Source organism: Rhamphochromis longiceps, linkage group LG4 (genome assembly GCF_057381845.1).
Source record: "Rhamphochromis longiceps isolate RC_006_pf linkage group LG4, R_longiceps_female_GT1.1, whole genome shotgun sequence".
In the NCBI taxonomy this organism is placed as follows: Eukaryota; Metazoa; Chordata; class Actinopteri; order Cichliformes; family Cichlidae; genus Rhamphochromis; species Rhamphochromis longiceps.
In genome coordinates this window covers 26,710,155-26,728,202 of record NC_140560.1, presented here as the reverse complement: position 1 = coordinate 26,728,202, position 18,048 = coordinate 26,710,155, and the positions used below count along the sequence as shown (strand labels likewise).

The 18,048-nt window shown below is 39.9% G+C and overlaps 1 protein-coding gene across 4 annotated transcripts in view; it reads right to left on the bottom strand.

Moving 5' to 3' along the window:
- dnm2a (dynamin 2a) overlaps nucleotides 1-18,048 on the bottom strand; it is a 34,525-nt gene that overhangs the window by 13,159 nt on the left and 3,318 nt on the right. For 3 of the 4 annotated variants that reach the window (XM_085404172.1, XM_085404170.1, XM_085404171.1), the window contains exons 2-12: nucleotides 10,140-10,213; nucleotides 9,770-9,919; nucleotides 8,421-8,624; nucleotides 7,398-7,496; nucleotides 7,143-7,303; nucleotides 6,896-7,038; nucleotides 6,541-6,676; nucleotides 5,313-5,380; nucleotides 4,501-4,639; nucleotides 2,549-2,635; nucleotides 758-828 (exon numbers count right to left, since the gene is read on the bottom strand). In XM_085404172.1, the coding sequence (XP_085260298.1) occupies nucleotides 758-828; nucleotides 2,549-2,635; nucleotides 4,501-4,639; nucleotides 5,313-5,380; nucleotides 6,541-6,676; nucleotides 6,896-7,038; nucleotides 7,143-7,303; nucleotides 7,398-7,496; nucleotides 8,421-8,624; nucleotides 9,770-9,919; nucleotides 10,140-10,213 (1,332 nt within the window). Of the gene's footprint in view, nucleotides 1-757; nucleotides 829-2,548; nucleotides 2,636-3,722; nucleotides 3,862-4,500; nucleotides 4,640-5,312; nucleotides 5,381-6,540; nucleotides 6,677-6,895; nucleotides 7,039-7,142; nucleotides 7,304-7,397; nucleotides 7,497-8,420; nucleotides 8,625-9,769; nucleotides 9,920-10,139; nucleotides 10,214-18,048 lie in introns of all 4 variants that reach the window. The other variant, XM_085404173.1, reaches the window with a different exon arrangement.

Here is an 18,048-nt window from a genome sequence, read left to right as displayed (position 1 = left end):
TCATCCAACTGCAACCCTGTAAGCTTGCTAACATCCAATACCATCAGCAGGAGGTAACACGGATGTTCGGTTTGGCTTAAGCCGCCTACTTTGATTTGACACAAACTAACACTTTTTGTGAAGTCTTTACCCACTCATCGACTTGCTGTTGACTCCAGTAATCTTTACCCCATCTATCGCTCCTCTGCTTTTCATTGGGACTTCTCCACAACCATGTGACTAGAAACTAGAGAGCAGAAACTAGTTTCTCTAAAAATGCATAATTACCTCACTCTCCAATTTCAAACCAAACCAACGGGTTTGCTCTCTCATAGTTAATCAGTATACGACACATGCACATTCTACTGAAAGTGTGCAGAGCTGTGAGCCAGACTGCTGTGTGCGTGCCATTTATATGACAGACGCCACGGAAAACTATGGAAGGGAAAACAAGCTACATAGTGCCTTGGCTAGCATTTTCAGACAATCTATGGACACAAACTTATTATAGGAAATGACTGGAATCAGGAGCAGTGCAGTGATTGTCAAGGGTCTAAAGTGAGAGCTGGATTGCATGCGTATTGATTGCTGAAAGTTATCGTATTACATGTCTTTTCTTTTTAAAAAAAAAAAAATCAAGAAAAAAAAAATCAATGGAACCACACGTTCGGACAAAAGGCAAATTAAAGTTCATCAAACTTGCCCTCAGTGAGACACTTGTCACAGACAGCAGGCTGTAAATTGGGCTGGAGAAGGTGGAGGTGAGAGGGGTACTTACTTAGCAAAGCCTATGAAGTCCTCATGGTTGGTGTTGATGTAGGACAGCTCAATGTCAATCAGCAGCAGAACCTTAGCAGAAAGTTATGATTAAGAGGGAGAGGTCACAATTAAACACCAATTACAGTGAGCACAAAATAGAAAGTCTCCCTTGTGATATTACACACTGAACAAAAATAAACCCTGACATTTAAAACTAAATTCACACAGTCATTGTGATACAGCCCATCAGTACTGCATTAGTGATGCAGTGGAGTTGAGAATAGGAATTTCAGCTCAACTTGTTTTGATTTCTGGTTAAAAGTGTTGCTACCAGGACTGAAACTCTAGCGTGGACAATTTAAGCCTGAAACGAAATAAATACGTTTTTCCTTCTCTCTCAGAAGCCAGATTTCTGTGAAAATTTAGCAGAAATGAGTCAAATTAACAGGAAGTTGGAATATATTTAAAGCACATGTGGCCAATTAAACTTTTTTCCCCTGAAGATTAAAGAGATTAGAATCTATGTTGACTCGTTTGGTCAAACTATCAGTTACAAATTCACTTGCAGCACTAAATACCAATGATGACTAGGACTACACACACACACACAGTTGCAAACCTTATGGAAAAAAAAAACCTGATAATGCATGCAGTGTTCTAATATACAGGATATAACAGGCATCTGTTTTTTTTTCTTAAATGTATGCATCCACCTGCAGCTCTGATAACCACAAATATGAATAGACTTGAGACAAAACATTTTATAACATGGTTGTGCGTCACTGGGAAGAATGCATGCAGACACCAAGAGGGCAACTAGCATAGCATGACCTTAAATTACCGATAAAGAATTGCAGGGAGATTAAGGGTGTTTTTAAAAAGGAAAAATGTGCTTCTTCGTGTTTCAGATGGAAGATCAGCAGATGTAGAAACTAAAAATGCTCGATGAGTCATTGATACAGTTAATGCTAGGTGTTAAAATGTTAAGGTCAAGGTCAAATTTATTTATATAGCACATTTCAAACAGCCGATGCTGCACAAAGTGCTTAACAATATAAAAATGGTATTAAAAAGCAACAATGTAATACAATAATAACAGTAAAAAACAATAACTATGAACTTCTTCACATTACAAACTATAATATTTATTAATTATACTTATATCATAACTTCATGTGTCACTCCCCCCCCCCCACCTCCTCGTGCGCTTGGTGGCTCTGGGGTGCGTGACTGGGCATTTTGGTGTGTTTGCTGGCCTGCCCCCTTGGAGGGTCTCTGTCTTTCTCCCTGTCTGTCTCTGTCTTTCTCTCTGTCAGCAAAATGGTATATCTGTTTGTGTACCTCCCTCTGTTTTGTCTTTTTGGTGCCATGTATCATCAGTGTGTGCTTTGTTACAGAAACAGCAGTTGGAGACCCAGCGTGTCTGTTTACTTCACTCTCGACCCCCCTCCCGATCCCATTCTTTGCTATTTTTTCCCTTCTCTCTTTTCTTTTTCTAGTTCTCTGCTTTCTTCTCTCATCTTTCACCTATCTGGCCTTTACCCCCAGTCTGCTCCAGCGTAACAACCACAGGACATTAATATGAATAATAACGTAAATAAATAAAATAGCATACACAGTCTACTGTGCTCTACTTGGGAAAGCAAAAATATGTTCGGCACAACAAAGAAAAGAAAAAAAAAGTTTGACAGGACAGGTTTAAAAAAAACAAACATACAACTACTGGACTGAGGTTACACAGGAACTGTAGATGCATTTTTTGCACGTGAAAAATGATAACTAATGTTTAATCAGCATGCCAGCATCTCACCTGGTCCTTGGCCTTCCCTTCTCTTTCTCTGACATGAGTTGTGACAATTCTCTCAGTCTCCTCTCTCAGTCTGGGGTAGGAGTTGAGCTGAAAGGCAACAAAAACACATAACTGCGGCCTTGAACTGAGACACATGCACACTTACATGTGAGCTTGAGCTTAATAAGACTTACCAATAAGTATCAGAGAGAAACAGGAGTGAGAAGTGAAAATAAGTAGGAAACAAAGAAAAGGGAAAGAGATAGTCAAGTGACATTGCAGTGTCACACATATCCAGGCAATCACAATCCAGCACACGCACATAAACAGACTTTAAAGCTACAATGACCGTCTGTTATATAAGGTGGCAGAATCAGCCAGAGATGACTTCACAAAAGATCCAATTTTGTCGCACTCGATATTTGTTGTTGGCATAATCCTGTATTTTTGTGAGTGTGTGTAAAACAGTCGTCTCTAGCTGACTGTAGTAGTTATATTAATGAAGACTGGATGAGAAATAGCAGGGTGGGTGAGGCAGAGAAAAAGACAGGGACTATGGATGCCTGGGTAACAGAGCAGATTTTTTTTTTTTTTTTAAATCATGTCTTTAGATGCAGATCCTTCATCTGTCCACAAGATGGTAGTGTAGAGTTGTTGCTATGGAAACGCTTCATTCAAGCTGTCACAGCACCCACAGAGCCCTTAGGGCTCTGAATATCATCTCAGCCCCCCCACCCCAACTCACATTGTTCCCTTTCCATCTGGTTCAGCAGATAACAGAATGTCAGTCTGTCATGTGGGTCAGAAAGGGAGCAGCGGTGGGCTCGCCTCTGCTCAGACAGACCAGAAGCAATGTGGAGGTGGGGGGGAAAAATGCTCTAATGAGCTGATGCTTAGGTCCAGCAGCACGTGGGAGACAGCTGGTGGAAATTTATAGTTGTGTTTAATATTTCAAATGTGAGCAAATCTGACGCGCCAAGAAGATGCCAAATGGCGTGGCAACTTCTAAAAGTACGAAGACGGCAGGGGGAGGATGCACACATTCAATGCAGTGGACACAGATGGTGTGGTGGCAAAGAGTTGTCTGGAGTTGATTTCACTGGGGTGAAAACTCGATGACGGTGATACACATTTACAAAGAAAATTAATCCCTTTTTTTAAATGCCATCTTCCTGGCTGGTGTGTCCCTGGTTACCTTAACTGCACACTTCATGACGAGTGCGGTGAGCTCAGAAACCACCAGGTCCACACATTTAAGGCTGGGCTCTTTGAGTTTGAGGATCTGCTTTTTGACAATCGCCTCGAAAGCCAGGTCAGGGGTGAAGAGCCCCGTTCTGAGAGGTCATTGGGTCGATTGAATTTGGTTAAGGAGGTAGAGAGACAGCAGGAGGCAGGAATTGAAGAAAGAAAAATTGAAAAGAGAAGAAAGGGAAAAAAGAGGAAATAAAAAGAGAAGTTGTTGTTCAGTTAGTCATTTCTAGGCACAAACAGACAAAACCAAGCAGCGGTTAAAGACAAGCTGCAGGTATACTTCACATCTCTTCCTTCACTAGCTAGTCGCTCTTAAATGAGGTGAATATGGTGATGACTAATGCCAAATTTGCACCTTACAGACCACCCTATATTTCACTGGCATTCTGCATCGAGTTGTGAGACCTGCAGCTTGTCCAGGAGAGACTTGAGATGTTCAGTCCAGAAAACATCTCTTATCCACAACAACACGTTACCCGTCACAACACTCCAAAACACGACAGCGCTGCCTGCACACAGAGCTCATGGGGCTGGGTGAAGCCAGGGCAAACTGCACAGAACTTTCCTCTTTATCCTCCTTATAAACACTGGTAGCTTAGCAGAGGCTTCTCTACATCTTCTAAGAAGATGCTAATGTCCTGTGTCAGTTCACCCTCTGGCACACCCATGCTTTCCCCCGCCCAATGTCTCTGGGTCGGGAGATGCTGGACCACCTGCAGTACCTTGTTGGTGCACTGCCTGACTGTGTTGATGAGCTCCTGAATGACCAGATCGATACATTTGAGACAGGGCGTTTTCAGCTTAACGATCTGCTTTTTCACGATGGCCTCAAACGCCAGGTCTGGAGTGAACAGTCCCGTTCTGAGGATGCACAGAGAGACAGAGGCACAGCGGCAGACAGATGGGACAGTTAACAGAGATGTTGGTAAAAAAAAATAAATAAATAAAATAAAATATAATTTATACACACACACGATGAGACACCCCCCCCAAAAAAAAATTTAATAAAATAAAAAATACTAAGTAAATACTGACAAACATGACAGGAGAAGTGGAGATGAAGTGCCAAAGACGGCCGAATGTGCGTATAATTAAAAAACACACAAGGACAAATGAGATAAGACAGACAGAAGATTTTCATTAAGGAATACACAACAACACAAATGCAGCTAATACAGATACATGTAACACAAAATCGCATTATAACCGAATACTTTGGCAGGCAGTAACAAAAAAAGGAGTGGGTGGCTTTGCAGTGAGGAGATAAAGGGATTGAAAGAACACTGAGGAAAAGTAGAAAAATTTAAAATTCTCATACAACACTTACTGAATACACCAATTTTAATTGGTACTTTTAGTCTATGATTCCAAGGCTTGATTATAGAAATTTGAATTGCAGTAAAATAAAAGCTCTGATGAAGGGAGAAAATCAAGTGTGTGGCTACAGCAGTATTTAAGGTTGAAGCAGAAAAGAGGCAATTATTGAGTTTCTTTTTCGAAGGGAGGAGGATGTTTTTTGTCCCATTCCACTTGCCTGACACCGTGGACATTCTTGATTGCATGGCTGATTTCTCGCCGTAGCTCCTTCTCATCAAAAACAATCTGGATAAAAGAAAAGATATAAAGTTGTTTTGGGGTTTTTTGTATGTAAAACAAACCTAGAAGCCAAACTTTCCAAGTACATGTTGATCTAAATATGATTGATTCCCTGTGTCCGACTTAGGGATGGGTATTGATAATATTTTCACGATTCCGATTCCATTTTCGATTCTGTTTAACGATTCAATTCTTTATCGATTCTTTTTAAAAAAGGAGAACACTGAGGTCAATTACCTTAAAACTTTGTTTTATATATTCTCTTTGAAGAAAATAGAAATTTAGGAGTAACATGGCCTTACAAACCCAACAGTGAGATCTTAAGAGATCCAGCCTACGGCTCTTCAACGGGGTGTCACAGGGTCCCCAGGAAAAAGAAAAAAAAAAAATTGTAAATGTAAAATAATAAAATAAATATTCTTCTGTAGCAATAACAAAGTATAACATAAATTATTCTGTAGCAATTACACAAGAATATCCAGTAATGTCCCTGCCTACAATTAAACACATTCACTTACCGAAAATCGGGGGCATCTGCTGTGGCAAATGGGTGCATGACATTTGTATATCCTGGCCTGAAAGGAGACGCTACCGGTAAACTGCAATGAGAACTGCCAGCATCTGAGCCAGCCAGACTCTGTCTGTCTCTCTCATCATGGTCACCTAAATGCAGCGCACAGTAATAGTAGGTTTTGTAATAAGGCAGATCTCACTAACATAATATGCACTGTTAGTTGATTATTTACCTGCCGCATTACCGTTACCGCTGCTGGGTTGAGATTCACGCGTCCGGAGCGGAATTAAAAACGTGACATTCATTTAAGGTCATCGCGTGTTTTGTGAGCAAATGCTTTTGCATATTCGTAGTGTTTCCTCCTTTAAATGAAATATCTACTTTGCAAGTTGCCCTGTTGACATCCGTTCTCGTAAAGTATAACCAAACTTTTGAGCATTTGAGCCGCCATGTTTCCTGCCAGGTAAATGACGCTCCGCAACGTGGTGACGTCCTTCGGGACGACTGGAATCGATAAGGAAATCGTTTGCAAAAATGGCAAACAATTCTTAGGAATTGAAACAGTGGGAACCGGTCCTCAACAAGAACCGGTTTTCGATACCCATCCCTAGTCCGACTGCTTGTTTTATGCATGTTATGCCACAGTACTAACCTTGACCAGTTCAAAGGGGAAGCGCTCATGAAAGAGGCGGTTGATCTTGGCACCACCCGAAAGCTCATTGGTGTCCACCTGGTCCCCGGAGCCTTCAATGCACTTCTCAAAGTCCACACCAAACTGCTGCACCATCCTGATGAAGGACACATGTGGCTTTGTGAATACCCTGCTTGCTGTTCATTAAAACAAATTTATCTGTAATAACAGCACTTAACATCAATGGTACAAAAAAGTGGTATTGATTTTAAGTAAAACAGGCATTTTATCACAACCTTTCTACTTTTATTTCAGCACAAGATAATTAATGATGCTGTTTGTATTTCTCTCAGGAGAAATATTAATTTGCACGTACTGCAACAAAGCCTTGGTCTTCCGTGTCGGGTCATCTGGACGGAAGTTCTTGTACTCCTCAACCTCCTTCTCTAGGGAGAGAAGCTGACTCTGCAACTTACTGCGCAGACCAGGCAGGGTATCCCTGATGTGGTTGGTCAATTGCTATAGAAAAAAAGGTAGCCTTTTATTTTTAGGATATCGGTGGCATGGCAGAGATAAGATAACATTTTTTAAAACAAAATTTAAAAAGACAACCACTAGCAAACCTGGTTAAGTGCTTTCTGTAGATGTGGTGTACCCATGCGTTCTGCCATGTGTCTATAGGCTGGGTGAGACAAGAAGAACTTTCTCTCAGCAGCCAGAGCAGCACGAATGTCTTTCCTCCCATCAATGTCTTTCTGACTGCGGTTCACCACACCTATGTAACCTACACACACGCACACGCACACACAGAGTCATTCCAGGTGTAAAATTAAAGCCAAGTAAATGCATATTCCTGTAAGTATGTGCATAATCCTCACCCCTTCGCAGTGGCAGAAGTTTATTTTCAAAAATATCCTTCGCATCTGTCCCTTCGTCCATCAGATCCAGTTTTGTTATAACACCAATGGTACGCAGACCTGCACATAATTAAGTGTAGTTATACAAACGTTCAGAAATGTGATATTTGTAACCAACATGGAAATAAATTCTTATGATTTACAAATCTCAGAGTGATATTTCATTCAGATAAGACTATAAAAACATGTTATGTGTCTAACTGGGAAAAGGTACTAATTTAAGGGAAAAAAAATAAAATTAATTTGATGGCAGCAAATGTCCAACAACAACAACAACAACCTGAGACAGGGCCATGTTTACTACGGTGTAGGATCCCTACTTTGAACTTTTAGGAATTCAGATGCTCATCAGTCCTGGGTCTTCTTTACCATATTTTTGATTTAATGATACAGCAAATGTTTTTAATTGATTTGCCTGACCTCAGAAAAGTTTTTCACTTTGCCTCAGTCCATTTTAAATGATCTTTGTTTTGTGTTCTATTGTAAATAAAATATAGGTTTATGAGATTTAAAAATCATTTCATTTTTTTAAGTTACATTTTACACAGCGTCCCAACACTTTTTGGAATTGGGTTTGTAACCATAGTTCACTACACATTTCAAGCAACTAGTCAATGTGCTCTCCATTTACATGAAAATTAGGGGATTTTTGTGTTATTACTTTAGTGAGGTGATGTTTGTGTATAACTATGTAATGATACTCAAATCACATGTTATGTGTAATTAAATCACAAATCCTGGTAACTCCAAACAGTTCACAACAATACATATTACATCAGTGTCTTTCATCACTGGCAGAGGCCTTTGGCGAAAAAATAAGATGTGGAGACTTGCTCCACACTAAAGTGCAGATGAAACAGGAGTAGCAGATTAAAGGTAAGGTAATAGGCATCATAACATGCAATGTTAAAGTGTATTAATTAAAACTTTGGGTTTGGAGGCCTGCTCTTTGAATGTTAGACTACTACAAAGATGCACGCTTACCCTGTGGGTCCACCTCCTTTGCAATCTTCAAAGCATCAGAGTTGGCCAGATCAGTGTTGGCAGGAGTGACTGCCAGGATCAGACAGCTTTCCTTGGTAATGAATTGCAACAGCATATCCCTGATCTGGTGCTCTATGTCTTGTGGCTGATCTCCTACAGCAACCTTAGTCATTCCCGGGAGGTCAATCAGTGTCAGGTTCAGCACTGAGTCATAGAAGGACAGAAGTCAACATAAATCCTAAACACATATTTTTTTTCAGATGAAGTAGATAATCAGGTTTCTTGAATGAAAAATAGGAAACACCCATACATATCATTGTTTGCTCAAGTAAGGTGTTATTTTTAAGTTCATTAGGACGAAGCACTGACACTGGGTCAGTTCTATTTATTAATACTAGCTAGGCCTGTGACACGTTTTAAAAATTCTTAATTCTGTATTATTTTAAGGGTTTGGTAAACACGTCACACATTAAGAAGTACAGATAAAATTGTAGGCAAGTCCTAAACCAAAAAGGATATCCACCATTTTGAAATCAAGAGTAAATTTTAGTGCCATTTAGTAACCAACTCAAATGCACACTGTCCAATCTGCTCCACACTAGGCATTCTTGATAAGACTCCACGCATAAATACAACTAAATGCCAATGCCAGGCCACAGTCAGAGCATCATGTACCGGTAACAAGAACAGACATTGTGCGCAAAAGATCATTCAATGTACATGATATTTTCATTGTGGGTTCTACACATGATAAAGGGCAACATGACATATAATTGGTGTGTTGTCCATTACCAACTAGAGGCACAAGAAGTGATCTGTAACTTGACAGCCCTGAAAACATCTACATGCATGCAGGAAATTGCTGCAGCATTCCCTGATTATAGCACACCATCTCAGCATGCAAAGTTGCAATAGCCCTGCAGCTTTACTTTACATTTTGTTATTTACATTAACATGGCTTATCATTCACATGGATGCAACAGTGACTTATTTCTTTCTACAGCTGACCCAAAGGCTTTTATTATAAGATCCATCCAGCAATAAGAGAATGACCTTTGGAAAGCTAATTTGTAAAGTTCAAAAGTGTGCTGTATAAATAACTTAACCTATCAGACAGTGCTGTGCTAAAACAATGATCAGTTTTAAAGAGAAACAGAGGATTAACATTCACACTCACAGTATGAGCAAAATGCACCCTGAAATAGAATTTATGGTCGTATCTGCAATGGCTTAGAAAAAAAAAGGGTGTGGGGGGTAATGGTCTTAATATGTACATGAGAGCAAAGAGTTTTAAAAAATGATTTTCTGGACTTTGTGATTAAAGTTTCAAAAAGACTTGTGTCCATTACCGTGTGGGGAGTACACCCTCAGGTTAATTGGGATAGGAGAGATGCCTTTGTTGGAGCCTGTTATCCTGTCGGTCTCTGCCTCAATTTCTGCCCGCACTTCATCAAAATCCACGAACTTCTTTCCTTTGCAGTGCAAGAATTCAGCATATTCTACACACAGTGACAGGGTAACGTTTACAAGGGAGATGGGGAGACAGAGGACAAAGGGAACAAAAAGGAAAGGGAGAGCGAGAGAGAAAATATTAAATGGATGAAAGCAGCAAATAGAAGACAGTGTGCCTAGCTTGAGGCATTGTGACCGAGAGGCCATATGCAGGGCAGCTACAAAAGGAGATTGGGATGTGGCTGTGTACAGGACTGACATACTCACCTGCTTTATTGTTGATCAGCTGCAAAATTAGAGGTCTGCGGGTCACAATGCCTGAGCCACGTGGAAGGAAGTCCCTGAGTGAAAGAGACAGAGAGAAAAAAATAAAAAAATAAACACCAGATACTTTGTAAAGGTGACACAAAAGACATAATACAAGCAATCAAGATGAAAAGAAAGAGACAGGAAGAAAGAAAAAGTTACATCAATTCTTTACTGCACTCAATGTCCATTTCCCCACTGTTTGGCCTCTGGTAAATTGATGGGCACAGGAGAATTTCACGCCTCCAACTTCACTCACAACAAATTAAATGTGACAAAGTCATTTTCTCTCATCATTACAGCAAGACAGACCAATACAGGCACACCCACTGCTGCTAGTTAGAGCTGGGCGATAGAACGATAACGATATGTATCGCGATATAACTTTTACTCGATAGAGAAATTAAGCTATCGCGATAGACCTCGCCGCTCTTGTCCTCTTAAAATAAAAAAAAATAAAAAATAAAAAAAGGTCAGCCAATCCAAACTAAGTAGCGCAGAGCCGAACCAATCACAGCCGCAGCGTCACGTCGCGTGACTTGTTACGTACAGCACAAGTGCCAAGCCGCACGTGTGTTTGTTTGGGAAGCAGCCAGCGGGTCATGGAGGAAATGAGTGTGCCGACTAGAAAAATCAACCGAGCGTGACCGAAGAGAAAACAGATGATGGTTCCAATGCCGGAGAGATTGTCGAACGGAAGAGCCATAGAAGTTTCGTAGTGTGAAGGTATTTCGGCTATTTCAAGTCTGACAAAAAACAGAGTAGCGTGCACTGTAAATTGTGCCGAAAGCAAGTCTGGAAATACAATAAACTGGTGCATGCGTCACACTGTGCGCCACGTTATTGTTTCGGTGAAATGAATTTCTACAATACTGTTACTGTTAATTCTACTCTCTGCAGTGTTTAAATGCTTACATATACACACAGTTACTGTCCCTCCACACATACGACTCTGTTCTGCTTCTATGCCGCAGCTTTGTTTACTTTTTCCCACCGAGGCTTCTAGACTTCTGATTGGCCAACATTTCTGCACGGTTAGGAATCTAGCGCCACCTGCTGCTTTGGCATGTTCATAGCAGCGTTTTCCTTCATTTCTGCCTTTATGTGTGGACGGGATTATTTTTTAAAACGAAAACGGAAAATCTCCGTTTTCAAAAATACCCGTGTACGTGTGTACGTAGCCCCAGTCTCTGACTGGAAGCGCTAATTCGTCATTCGGCTTTTGTCAGACTAAAGTAACTGTTAAAACTGTTTGAAAAGCTCAGCTATACAACAAGGAGAGATTGAGAATTTCCTTTTAGTTCTCAGTTTATTTGATATTGACAAAAGTTAGTCAGTTTTGTCTGTTCTTCTGTAAAACAAACTAAGATTTATTTTTAGAATTAATATTTTGTTTCTAAGTGGAATTGACAATTTAGTCTGTTTCGTTTGTTCTATTTTGAAACTTAAACGCTTTAGTGGCTGCCTTTTGTGTAGTTTGCAATATTTGCCTTTATTTATCTGAAAAAGTCTCATGTTCCTTAAGTACATCTACCCTGTTGAACTTATTATGGGAAATAAATATTTAAATAAAAACAAGCTGCTGATTATTTCACATTTTACTTGTGAGCAACGGCACATTTAAATCTTACAAATATAGTTATTTGGCTTATATCGTGATAGATATCGTTATCGCCTGAAATGAAAAAAACATATCGTGATATGAAAAAATCTCATATCGCCCAGCTCTACTGCTAGTATGAGCAAAATGCACCCTAAAACAGAATTTATGGTCATATCTGCAATGGCTTACACAAACTTCATTTTTCAATTTATGGATCTCCTTTCATAATGAACCAAACAGCGTGTAATTATAATGCCATCTAAGAACAGATCCCCCAGGACGTCCACAGACAGTGATCCTTAGAACACAATGAAGGCACCTGTGCTTATCTTACCGCTTTAAATGCATTTGCGATTCACAGTTCAATGGTTTGCAAACAGTTAAACTAATATTTGATGCAATATCTTAAAAAAGAAAAACAGAAAAAAAAAAAAAAAAAAAACTAGACAAAGAGGAAGCACACATTAAACCAGTAAAGTCTCACAAAGGCTTCAGTGTGTCCTCAGTAAACGGAGGTTTTCAAAAGCTTTGAGTCACTATGTCGCAATTAGGCTAAGAACACAACTTTGAGTCCCCAACTTTCTTTGTAATATTTTTAAATGCCAGCATCGACCAATAACCAGCTAAGCTTTTATTGTAACACAGGAAACAATGTTTTATCACTGAAGCACAACAGCTTTGGAGAAATTTCTAATTAGATTGTCGAGTTCATGGGCTACAATTTAAAATTTGTTGTCTGACAAGAGAAAAATATGACTACAGTTTCAGTCAGAAATATTCAACCTGTAAAACCTGGAAAAACACTCTAGTGATGGGATTCATATTTTATGAAAAGATTAACTAAAACCTTGATGCTCCACTTAGAAATAGCACCGATTCGGAAGATAAAAATTGAATAGAGCGTGGCAGAGTACAAAACGGATAAAGAGACTGGATTAAGAGAAGATACCATTACTTGACTTGTCAAAAACAAATTATCCTGAAGTAAGTGCATTAAAAGCTTCACGACTAGCATTAATACTTTTAAAACCAAAGGTGGACAGGCGCCACTCTAAATGTCTGAAAGTGTGATGGCAGGGAAGCCAGTCTTGACAAGACCACCAGCAGGTCTCCTGCTGAGATATCACATAAGCCCCAAGACCAAGCACAGATGGACAGGCTTTATAGCTAAATCTTTAATTTTCATGGAGTTGGTAACTGTGGAACCTCGATCCCTCTCAAAGCAGATGAATAGGCTGAAAGACTGAATTGAAAAATAAATAAATAAATAAATGATAAAAATAAATATGAATCGACTAGCTCAGCCCTATGACACAGACCACGCCAGATACCCACAGAGAGTTGTGTGGTTTACTGAATGCAGTTGTAGGTTCAATAAAATTATGCAACTTATCATCTGTATCAATAGTTCAGCAATTTTGGAATACATTTATTCTTCTCCTCACCAAATAGTTTTGCCTTTTCTTCAACATCGAGAAAAGTTTCCCCCTGTAACATTTAAACTTGTGTATAATGCTTCCAGCCGTGTCTTGAAACTTTTTGGTGTAACAAGAAAATCTTTTCACTTCTGTTGTATGTTTCTTTTATGTTTAAAACTCAGCTTGAAGATGTGCATAGGCGGTGCATTTATCTGTATTACAGCTAAAGAAAATTCAGTGTTGTTATGATTATCCAAAAGCTTACTTCAATTCCAGGGGAGAAGATGTGTGGCAGCAAAGCTGAGGAGGCAACTTTGAGTTTCGACTTTTTTCCTCTGTAATGATGTCTTATGTTATTCTGTCTTGTGTTTTTCGCTTTTAGTGTGCTACATAGCTTGTGTATATAAAATGTCTGGAGTTTGTGTTTTGTAACATAGCAAAACACCTTGTCTGGAGTCAATCCCTTTCTTCTGCTGGTTTATCTACATGAATATAACACATTTACATAAGGCTGCCTTTAAGTCCACCATTACCACTTTCTACAGCCACTTGGATAACTCCACAAAGTGTCAGTGATGTTCAAAGCAGGCCAAATGGCTTGTCTTTTGGTTGTCTTTATGCACTTTTGGGCCTTCTTTGAAAGTGAGTTAAAGAGATGAGAGCCATTCTATTTTTGTTTTGTCTTTAACATTAAATCCTGTAAATCTGTTATGGTAGATGCCAAACACAAAACTATCAACAAATAAGTCACCATTGCATGGGCTTCCTAAATATGAACACGGCAAGGGACAACAACTGCAGACGTTAAACTTCATTGTATTGATTTTAACTGAGCATCATCACAAGTTGTAACCATGAAATAATGATTTTTGTTTGTTAGGGTCTTACAAATGTTGGCTTTGGATGTGCAGTTTTTTGACAAATGAAGAAAAGCACATCTCACACTATGGAACATAACATCCTGTTCAAAATTTCGACTGAGTAACATAAATGTAGTTTCACTATCTGTAAACCACTTGAAAAACAAGCCATTATCAGATTCAGATCTCCGGCCTACAGTTTCAGCTAGCAGTTGTTAGATTTTGTGTCAATGCCAGCAACATGTAATGCTTTTCCCCACACTAGGCCCCAGGTCGGAGAATAGGTTGAATAGGTGCACCTACAACTGGCTTTCATCATGCCAACTGCAAAATGTAATGCAGTGCATAAGCTTTAGATGACAGCAAACAAACAACGGGTGCAACAGTGCACAACTGAGACACCAAGCTTATAGGAAACAATGAGAAGTTACTCAGTTACCTTTTTTGTTCCTCTTAAAGTGACAGAGTACCTATGGAATTTTTAACCACATGGATAACCCTGCTTAGTCAGCCTTCAGATAAACGCCTCCACCCAGTTTTCTGCAGACCCGTATAAATTTTGAATGTCAAGTCTGCTGCCCTACAAACATACTACATCTGGTGGTAATCAGTATTCCCAGGCCAGGAATACTGCTAGAAGTGATGAGTGCGTCACTAACCCACATCCTCTTTTTCTTCTCATTACCAGGCCTACATGTCTAAGGGCCCTGTGGATGAAAGCAATGTGTCACCCACAGGATAAAAGAGGGGAGCTTCCATACTACTCACTGCTTGTTAGGCCTAGACTGTGATCAAACAGTGGGGAATATCCCAAACCTTCTCACCAGTTGACCAGGGGTCAGCAAAAATCCACAGGTCAGTGGTTCACCACTGGTGCTGTGTAAGGCAGAAAGCTGTGGATCAGATTTAGAGAAAAAAAAAAAAAAAAAAAAAAAAGGAGGAGAGAGAAAAAGAAGAAAGCCACTTTGTGCGTTTCAGGTGTGACAAGATTAGATCAGATGTGGAAAATGGTATGAAGAAGCTGTCTAGGGAAGCCAGCAAGCATTGGTGGTAAAGGATACTCTCCACTGACTTCTCGGTAGTGAAATCCCATCTTACGGTCTCTACAAGTGGTCACTGGTAAAAGATCCACAGCAATAAAATAAAGTGCCCATAATGTTTGGTTCAAAGTGCTCTTTTGAGGAGACATACAGCAAGGACAGAATTGAGCCAGTCAGTCTGCGCAGACAGAATTGGATAAACTGCAGTGACATATTGAAAAGAAGCAAGAGGCCAGGGTTCCATTATTGATGCGCTGTAAATGATAGAAGAGGCTGAGCAGCTTGTGTATCATTTGATGCATTATGCATTGCCAAGCAAAGAGCATCAATCCATGCGCTGCCCTCCCTTCATTTGAACACAAGAGAAAGCAAAATCAAGAGTGACTAGGGAAGGGAGAGAATGAGAGCCAACTCCCCTCCCCCTGCCTGCCAGCCCCTATACCCTCTGCCTCTTACAAACAGGCAGAGCAACCCTGTCCTCCTTCTCCTCATGCCTATACAGGGCTACAAAGTCTCCTTTTCAAGCATACAAACCGAAATGAAAAATGCTAAAGTCACAGCAGGTCCTCCCAGGAGGGCATAGCACACAAAAAAAAATGTGTTTGTGGTTTGGTGGGACTTCAGGAGGTCTCTGGAGTGGCTATGAACATATAATTATGGCAATCCACATTCCCGCTCCGCAGTTTGTCAAGGAGAGCACGAAGAGCCATTGCCAGGCAGCAAAGTCTCCTGAAGCACTACCAAAATCCAACTGCTTAGTGGAAAATCCCTTCACTCTCTGCCACTCAACTGAGTGTGCTCCTTCTTCTTTGACTGCACTACACAAAAGCATCCATACTTCTGCTTGAATTGCTCAATAATTCCCGCCATCATGCCAGAGTACTTGCAGAAAGGACAGCAAAGCTTGACCATCAACCTTGAGTGAATAGGTTTTATGTCAACATGGTCATATTTTGATAAATGTGCCATGAAATCAAAGCAGAGCAATGTTTAAAATATTTTATCAGATCAAGACAAAGTTCTAAGCTTCAGAGAGTTTCTGACAGTTTCACCTATTCTTGGGTGTTTGTGACGTGTACAGGATATAGTTGCTTGGTATCCAAATTTGCTATTTGTGAAGGGGTAGCTAATCAGAAGAAAGTCAGTTCAAAGGAAGGAAGTCCTTGAAGATAGAGCTAAAGTAGCTTGTTTCAGATGGCGGCTGAAATGAAGAGCTGCACAAAAGGAGATAACAACAAAGCCACTCTATTCTAGTGAGCATAATAGGTCCCCTTTAAACTTAACTGATCAAACACTTAAAAAAAAAAAAAGTCTGTTTTTGCAGCGTAGTTGCCACAGATCTGATAATAACCTCCGCCCAGGCCAGCTTGCACTACAAGATATGACGTCTTTGCGCCCAACTGATACAATGAAATCACAACACACCAAAGCCAAAACAGAGACATGGGTGTGATCAGCATCTCTGAACTGAAAATACTTGCACTGGTTCATAAACATTTCAGTAGAGTAACACACACAGAAAGAAAATTTGCTTATTATTCAAGATAGTTCTTAACTACACAGATTACTTTTTTCTTTGTAATACCTTAGTATATCTTCTGGTAAGGACCAGTAAATTAACTCAAAGCAATACAGACTATTTTTTTTTATTTTTTCACTTGTATTTTTATTTTTATTCCAATTTATTCTATTTATCCCCTTCGTATATTTTATTTATATTGTCTCTGTATGTATGTATATATATATATATATATATATATATATATATATATATATATATATATATATATATATATATATATATATATATATGTGTGTGTGTGTGTATAACTCTGTAACTTCTGTCGGTGCTGTGCTTTTTTGGAAATCGAATTTCCCAGAGGAACCCACCCGAGGGATTAATAAAGTTCTATCTAATCTAATCTATTGTAAATATTTATTTAGTCAATCAAGTCAGTGTTGCAGTAAAACCTGAGGTCACTCATTAAGTTGGCTGGGTGGATAATGTAATAAGATTAGATGCGTACCAACAGACTGAAACACAAGCTACCGTAATTGTCGGGCTATAAGCCGCTACTTTTTGCACAAGCTTTGAACCCTGCGGCTTTTAGTCAGGTGCGGCTTTTCTATGGATTGTCCATGATTTTTGTCATATCATAAGACGATTTGTTTTGTGTGTTCCGCTGTTGTACGGCACTACGTTGCCTGGCGGAAGGATCGGGGTTCAAGAGTGGTATGTTAGTCACATGTCCGTCCGCCAGGCAACGTAGTGCCGTACGAAGTAGCGCGAAAAACAAACTTCAAAGTAGCGGTACGCGTTCAGCGGGAGGCGTGGATGATGAGCGGCGATAAACTTGCGAAAAGCAAGTTATGCTCAACTCCACCGGTGGATTCTGACAGCGTGGAAAAGTGTGAAAGCATCCACGATCACCAACGGATTTTGAAGGGCTGGACTGCTGCATGATGGAGAGGAGGACACTGCCACGGCCCTTCAGAGGGTGTTCGACTCTGACACTGACAACGAGGATTTCTTTGGTTTTGAAAGTGACAACGAAGGAGAGAAGCGGAGAGTGGATGACGAAGCCATCCTGAGCCTGTTTGTATCAGACACTGGAGGAGAGGACTTTGGTGGTTTTAGTGCGTAGGAAGAAGAGAAAGATGGTGGTGAATGACTGACTTTTCTTCTTGTTAAAGCTGTGTCACTGCACCTGAGCCTAAAAGGTAGTCCGAATCTATTGTTCTGGTGTGCTGTAGGTTACTGTTATGTACTACATGTGCAAATATGTACCTATAACTTGTTTTTCAAAATATTAATAAAAGTGATGTCTCCAAACAGCCATCTCTTTCCTGACAATTCCCTTTGTGCATATTCTCTTACATATGATAAGTCAACATTGAAACACCTGCGGCTTTTAGTCAGGTGCGGCTAATGTATGTACAAAACAGGAT